The sequence below is a fragment of the Grammomys surdaster genome, unplaced genomic scaffold (assembly GCF_004785775.1).
Source record: "Grammomys surdaster isolate TR1022 unplaced genomic scaffold, NIH_TR_1.0 125953, whole genome shotgun sequence".
Lineage (NCBI taxonomy): Eukaryota > Metazoa > Chordata > Mammalia > Rodentia > Muridae > Grammomys > Grammomys surdaster.
In genome coordinates this window covers 250,680-258,519 of record NW_021620773.1, presented here as the reverse complement: position 1 = coordinate 258,519, position 7,840 = coordinate 250,680, and the positions used below count along the sequence as shown (strand labels likewise).

General features: G+C 38.7%; 1 protein-coding gene across 4 annotated transcripts in view; it reads right to left on the bottom strand.

Moving 5' to 3' along the window:
* Positions 1–3,340: 3,340 nt before the first annotated feature.
* Kif21a (kinesin family member 21A) overlaps positions 3,341–7,840 on the bottom strand; it is a 115,698-nt gene continuing 111,198 nt past the window's right edge. For all 4 annotated transcript variants that reach the window (XM_028753651.1, XM_028753654.1, XM_028753653.1 and 1 more), the window contains 3 exons: positions 7,282–7,452; positions 5,673–5,872; positions 3,341–4,591 (listed from right to left, as the gene is read on the bottom strand). In XM_028753651.1, the coding sequence (XP_028609484.1) occupies positions 4,498–4,591; positions 5,673–5,872; positions 7,282–7,452 (465 nt within the window). In that variant the 3' untranslated portion in view covers positions 3,341–4,497. The remainder of the gene's footprint in view (positions 4,592–5,672; positions 5,873–7,281; positions 7,453–7,840) is intronic.

Below are 7,840 nucleotides of genomic sequence, written 5' to 3'. Positions count from 1 at the left end.
GTTTGTCACGAAATCAGAAAGCTGTCTCAGCTTCTTCAGGGGAAGCAAAGTCCAAGCTCCCCAAGTCACCAGACCCAAACTCATTATACTCTGAAATACTCAGTCTCCTTTTTCCTTTGCATTTTTATTTCCCATTGCTAACTTTCTATGCTAGGATTTAGGCATTACCTCTCAGAAAGAGAGAAATTAATCCTTAGTTTTCCATTTATTTGAAATTAAAGGTAAGTAAAACTTCATCCCGGAGTTTTAGGCACAGTACTTTCCAGAAAGCTGATCCTAAAACTATTAAATCCCTCCAAATTGCCTCTCAATAAATTCTCCCATTAAGCTTATATCAACTGATCACTTTGAGGTTATTACAGTACCTTAAAGGACTAGGGAGGGATCTCCAGATGGAGTAAACATCACTGACTGTCTCACACATGGGGAATCGTGTGCAGCTGTGGGGTCAGGATCTCCACAAGCTGCTGCTACTATCGCTACTTGAAAGTTACATTCCTCTCACGCATGGCCTTCAGGAATAGTGTCACACAGACATGTGTGACTAACTTCTCCCTGTCATAGGGTGGTGACACTTACCCTCAGAGTAAGAATGAGACCTGACCAACAACCATCCTGAGGAAAATGAAGCATTTCAGTGGGCCTAAACTGTTCCAGTTGAACTGGTTCTCAGTGCTGTGCAGAACAAAATCCCCTCAGAGCTGTGAGTTTCAAGGTGAAGGATCTCCCAGTACCTCCTGTGTTATCTGGGAAGTACAGTAGCTAGATATACAGATTCTTGTGAGTCAAAAGTATAGAAGAGATCCAGGCAGTCTGTGTTTTACCAGGCTCCAGGTGACTGCCCAATGGAGTTGAAGTGAAAAGCACTGGCTTCGACTAGTTTTAACTAGTCCTGAGCTTTCCCCACTTGGGCTGCGAAGAGTAGAACCAACTTCTGAACTGGAGATTGTGAATCATTCGGTAAACGAATGTGTCTCGGGGCTGGGCCTCCTATCTCTGCATTAGACTGTACTTTGATTTTGTATTATAATGAAACTCTCAAGAACCAAAAAAGACAAGGCATTTTGCACGTGACTGTAAGACCCTAACACAAAACAAAATTTCAAAATTTTATCTAGATTTATCTATTTATTTATCTAAAATTTTATCTATTTTTTTTTCTGCTGAAGGGTGGAATCTAGTTTTTGTAGTGAGAATTTTGGTTTCTAAAAAAAAAGAAAGAAAGAAAGAAAGAAAGAAAGAAAGAAAGAAAGAAAGAAAGAAAGAAATAGGAACATGCTTTTGTTTTAATCCCAGGTGTGAGGATGTGGGGTTGCTTCAAACTGACTGCAGCAGCTGCCTAAAGATTTACCTCGTTCTTTAACAGGGGTGTGATTTTGCAAGCAGCAAATACTTTTTGTGAATGTGTGACATTTGGAATTCTGGGGACTTTTCAGAGAGTATAGAAATGCTAGGGCCCTGAGAAGTGGAGTGGGTTGTTGGTTGCTGTTGGTTACTGTTCATTAATTAGAAGAAAGAGGAAGCAGAAATTAGATATCCCGATGAGGAAAATCAAACTTGCCCTAAGGAACTTGACACCCCTAATCAACAGGAGATTTTCTAATGATGTCTCCCCCTTTCCTCTCTATCCCCTTTTTCCTCTTCTATCTAGTGAAAGAGTGAAAGGGGGGTGGAGAAGGATGGAATAAAAAAGAACCCACGAAGTGGTCAAAATCTGGCCACAGGTTTTTGCTCACACAGATGAGCACAGCAAGCCATCTCTCTCTCATCTTTCCTCCTCTATAAGGATGTTCAGATCATGTTCCATAACTAGTGTTCTTGCCCCAGAAAATATTTTTCTTAAGCCAAAGATATTGGTTTCATGGGGAAATCTATTTATGCCTTTGCTTTACTTAGAATAAAAACAAGCTCAAATGGTCCAGTGCACAGACCTGGAGTCCCAGTAGTTGGAAGGCAGAGGCAGGAGGATCATAGTTTTGAGGCAACTTGATCACCATCATGATGCCCTAACTCAAAACAAACAGCAAATCTCACCAATTAGAACAAAAACCTAAACCTCAACCTTTTCCTACTTTCTCTGTGGGAAATATCAATAACAAACAAACAAAACAATGATACTTCACAAAGAGATTGTCCTTAGACCACCAGTCACCTGGGAAGGATATAGCAACCTGGACTTAAAAGCATCTTCATCCTGGAAGACCTGGCAGACCTGGAGGCCTTCCTCTGGGATGAACTAGATGAGGCCACTTTACCCCCAGGAGATGTCTAAAGGTTAAACAAGAAAATCATCTCAAGTTGTTGATTCTGTTGCTTGTGTCTTATGCCATTTCCAGGGAGTGGAAACTCTGTTCCCAGAACTCTTCATTACTTGTCTTAACTGAACAACCACCTTGTTCAACATCAACCAACTTGGCCACTTAAATCAGGAAAAGGACTTCCTGGAGGTTATTAGGCAGAGCGAGGAGTTCCTAAGTTTCCAGACAATGGGATTTAGACATTGTATACTCAGTGTCGATGTTCAAAATCATGCCTCATGGTGGTAGCTTTTGTCCACTAAGACACTCACAGCTTGCACGTGGATAGCAACAGCTACATTTTGTTACCACTTCCGTGGGAAAATGCCCACAGCACCCACTAACGCCGTCACATAGATTCACTCAGTGCCTTTCACTGCAGCTTTGATTTGTATTTTGTTAATGCCTAGCCTGCTTTCGTGTGGTCCTTGGGTAACAACCATCTTCACTTTTCTTTTTTTTTTTTTCAAAAGCCGTAGAAAACAAAAATAGCAGAGACTGGAACAAGGGCTCGGTGGTTAGGGTCTCAGGCTGGGAAATATCAGGGAATTTTTTTAAGTTAAGGGAAACTATATCTCTTAATTAAAAAAAAAAGTTTTCCTTACACATCATACATATGCATAAAGAAGGCAGAGCAATAGATGTGCAGCTCAACATAAACCAAACAGGTACTATTTGGGACCTAAGTAAAACAATACAGCACAGAGATTGGACCCTGGAAGTCTCCTCTGCAGCCTCCGCTGCTCTGCCGTCTGGTCCCTGTCACTGCCTTTCTTGGGCAGGGATGCACAGTCACTAACCTCAAATTTATCACAATCAATTTTTGTATTATTTTCTATGTCTGAATTCCTAAATTACATCAATTGGTTTAACTAGTGTTTCCACAGTTCATGAAGATGAGGTTACAACTGAAGCCTTTCAAAAACTATTTTATGTCTCATGAACAAAGAAAAGAACAGTTAGATAATCTTTCCTCACCTCACGCACAGACAAAAATGATTTGCCAATACTGGAATTTACTTACAATTAGAAAAAGACTAGTGTAATAGAAACAATTCATAGCACGTGTTTATTTAAGCACTAGCTAAACTCTCATTTACAAACAAATATTTTTCAGGGCAAACAAAAAAAACACAAGACAATAATTTCAAAAGTTATACCATTACATAAAATTAACCCTGCAGAATTTACAAATTAATATTCTGAGCAGACGGATAAATTATACATCCTGTAACAAAACCCAATCAAACAGCATTTAGAAATTCATACAGTCATAATGCAAGATAGTCTCTCTTTACAATCTACCTATTTACATGGGTTCCCACCACAGACGATAATAGCCTACCAATGTGTGTGAACACATCACAGCTACCAGTGTGTGCAAACACAGTATCTTTAAAATATATTTAGCAGCATATAAAAATCAGAGGAAGGAGAAAGGAGCTATTCCTATTAAATAAAAAAGAAATTAAAAGGTAATAATAGAAACAATTCCATAGGAAAATAGATGAAAATATCTTTCTGTTAGGAAATCAATAGTTCACCATCACAGAATACGTGCCCAGTACTAACAACACAATGGTGGTGCAGCACTTCAATCCTGAGCACAGAACGTAGAACAACTGAAAGCTTTGGTCAATACAGGTAAACATGAACATTTTAGCATAAATTGTTATCTTTCTTAGTCAATTATGAAAAATCAATAATTCCTCATTTTGTTATTCCATTACACTGAATAAGCTTTGAAACTTAGAACCCCTTATACACTGACAAAATTCCTCCTGAACAGACTATAATTTGATTTAACAGTTCCAATATATGTTTAAATGTGTAAGCTATGACCACGTTATTTGAACGAGTTAACAGGTAGGCGTGTTTTATTCTGGGTATGCTTCTGACTGTCACAAAAGCAGATGTCTTATAACTCAAATAATTCGAAGGGTCTCTTTATAGCTAGGCACAAAAATTCAGCCACAGTAAAAGTGTGATTCAAGCAATACATCGATTTTAGGAAGTATATGTGTTGGTAGATATTAATATTTCAAATATAAGACAACAATTTTATTAGGATACACATTATCTAGCAGTGGATTGAGATATATTTCCAGTTGATTCCATTAGTAATAAGTGCAGGACATTGTTTTCAATAAAGAACACAGAGCATCATCACAGTGTTGCCTTCTGCTTATCTCCATTCTTGTTAATTACTGGCAATATCATCCCCCAGATCTCCTGTGTCAGAGATTTGACCATCTTGCAAGTTGTGGGCCTTCCAGATTCTCACAGTTCGATCACTACAAAACAAAGTTAAAATGGACATGAACAGAGGCAGAAATGTCAAGAAATAGATCTCAGAATTACTCAGGGAAACTTTTTTAAAGAGGTCTTTAATTAATGCAAGTAAAGCATGTACGATGTTGCATGAGGAAAGCAAACACAGACTGATATAGAAGGCTTCTTGTCTGTAACTTTTCTGCACCACATGGCACAGAGGCCTCCCACTCTGAATCACCTGATCTGTGACCCCGCCCCTGCTCCGATGTCATTGGTGCATTTTTTCACCTTACTATTTTCTTCTGCTTCTGGCTAGAAGAGAAGGTAGACTTTGTGTCTGCCCTGCTCTCTGCTCCCTTCAGAAGAGTCTAGATTAAGACCCAGCACAGAGAAGATGATTCATTGTGATTAATCAGACAAGCAAGAAATGAATTTGTCGATCCAACTACTCAGAGGAGAGAGGAAACAGATGTTACTACCACATTCTTAAATATTAAATGGAGAAAGAAGCACAAAGACTGTTAAAAATAATTTGTTCTAAATACAAATAATAGCAAATAAGCTGCTTTTCTGAAGACAAAAAAATTCAAAATTAGTCATTAATAAATTCTTTTTATACCCCACTCATTGCCTCCCTTCTGGTCACCCCTCCTACAATCCTTCCCTGATCCCCTCCCCTTTCCTTCTGAACATATGGGGCCCACCCCTAAGTCACTAAAAAAGATCTGTCAGCAGACTCCATAATACACATAATACAGAAGTAGCCTAACATTCTGGTCAGCCTAAACTCAAGGCTCGTCATAGAGATCCAAAACCATAATTTAGGAGCCAGGTGTGATGGCACACCACTAGAGAGCCTCATCTCTTGAGTAGCTAAGACAGAAGGATGATGAGTTCTAAGCCACCCTGGGCTAAACAGCAAGATCATATTAAAAATAAATTTAAAATGTAAATCAGTCATCTTAAACCAGTTGCCTGGATGACTCTAATGAGAGAGGAATCTGTTGTGCTCAGTGTTTGTAAACACGTATGGCCTGCAGTCGTTTTTTAAGTGTGAGTACAAGCAACCCACCCAGAGCAGAGCCACAGGAGGAGACTTACTCGGCTGCAGTGAAGACATGGGTGGAGTTAACACATATGGCATTGATGGGACTGTCATGACCTCTCATCTCACCAACTGGCACAAAAGTATCCACATTCCAGAGTTTCAAAATGCCTCCTCTGCAGCCACTAAGCAAAACCGGATGGCCTGGCACAAGGCCCAGGGCACAGACCCAGTCCTTGTGTGCATTTGGAACTTGCTGAAGAGAAGAGAAAAAACAGAACTTAAGAGGAACCTTATAAAACCAGTGGTCACCTCAACATTGGTTATAGTACCTTTAGTGGTAAAACTCAGTGTAAAGAATACAGAACATCCTTTAAAACTATCAAAGTCCATTTCTATACATTCAGTGATTTAGGCAATAAATCTATAAGTTGCTTCCCAGTTTCTACAGTGTTGTCAGTATTAAAGACATAATGTTAGGAATCTACAGATTCTAAAAGACTCAGAAAACACAGAAAAGTTCTCTCCTCTTTTCTAGCCAAAACATACATAATAAAACAAATCCGTAAACTACAAACTGACATGTGGATCAAAAGAACCACCTCATGAAACCATTCAAACACTTTGCTAGATAACATGGAAACCTAAGGAAAATGGGGGCTTAAGTATATATATTACATATACATATACATATATATCATGATGAACACAAAAACACTATTAGATAATATCATGACTAGACTTCATGCATAAGCATTTATTATTCACTATATAAAATCACAATCATGAATAAATGAACACATGTCTATGAAAGCATCTGAACATGGTGTATGCACCTGCTCAAGTGTTTTTTATTGACATTCAGGCTACCGGTTCATTCTGTCTTTAGTTGCAGGTTGAAAGCAGGGAAGGGGTAGCAGTTGTAATCCCTCCAAATATATCCATGGAACAACAGATGGATGCAAAGAATTATAAACAATTTTATCTGTTCACTAATATTTTTTCCCTTTAAAGCTAATAGTGAAAGATAACCGTCAGTTTACTGATACAGTGCAGCCCCACTGTAGTGGACAGAAGCACTGCCCATTGGGCCGGAGGAAAAGCTCCCACGACTGAGGAGGCTCTTCATGGCAGATAACTGTTGTGCTGTTTAGAAGATATGTACATTAAAAACAATGAACAAATACAACTGTTCCACCTCAAGGTGACTGTATTTAATAAACAGATCTACACAAAAGTTCTACTTCATCCTAGCATGTAGTAGTAGAATGCTTACCTTCTCCGAGTTAAAACTCTGAGGATAACGAATATAAAATGTATTTAATATTGAGAGCATAAAATTTAAGGTGAAGTTCCACAGCTTCTATTCCAAACGTCTATTCTATCCCTATACAAGACCATTCAGTTGTTTAGACTTTGGGTCTGGTCAAATTTGGTATGTGATGTTTAAATTTATTTGCAAGTTGTTTTTATAATAAAGATTATAAAATTATTTAAAAAAATTTTTAAAAATCTTTAAGAGAAATCTCTGATTAAACAATGATAATCTAAATAGAACCATCACCACCACCCCCCCCCACACACACACCACCAACACCAACAATCTACTGGACAGACTCCTGTGTGGTGTTGAAATATCCACACCTAGCAGAGTTTCTGAATTACCTGAAGAAGACCTTTCTGAGCTAAGTCCCATTTCTTGATTCCATTGTCTCTGGACCCACTGAATAGGTTGTCGCCTTGAATGGCCAGTGCTTCTATCCCATCATAATGAGGAGGCTCGAAGTTGTGGGTGGGACTTACAGTTCCAAGGGCCCCTTCAGTCACATCAAACATCTACAGGAGAGAACCAGAGAGAAAGGTGTCATCCCATTCAATTTTTAGATAGGCACCTCCAAGTGTTTATTCAAAGCCACACAAATGTGCATTGAAAAGATCTGCTAACTGCATCAACTTTGTAGGAAGACTCTGAGGAATACCCTCAGTCCTGTTTCCCACACTGTTTGCACATCATATCTTCTGCAAATTTCAAGAAAAGCAATTAGATTTTTTTCATGCCTGAATAAACAAACGAGACACTCAAACCTGAAAATGTTATGTATGGATGTGTTTGAGATGGAAATAAACAAATCATGGTATTCGGTTAAAATCAGCTAGTTTGTCAATCCCAGATTCCTTCTCCGCCTCCCCAAAGCTACCCTGCAAACCTTTTTCACTTTTGCAT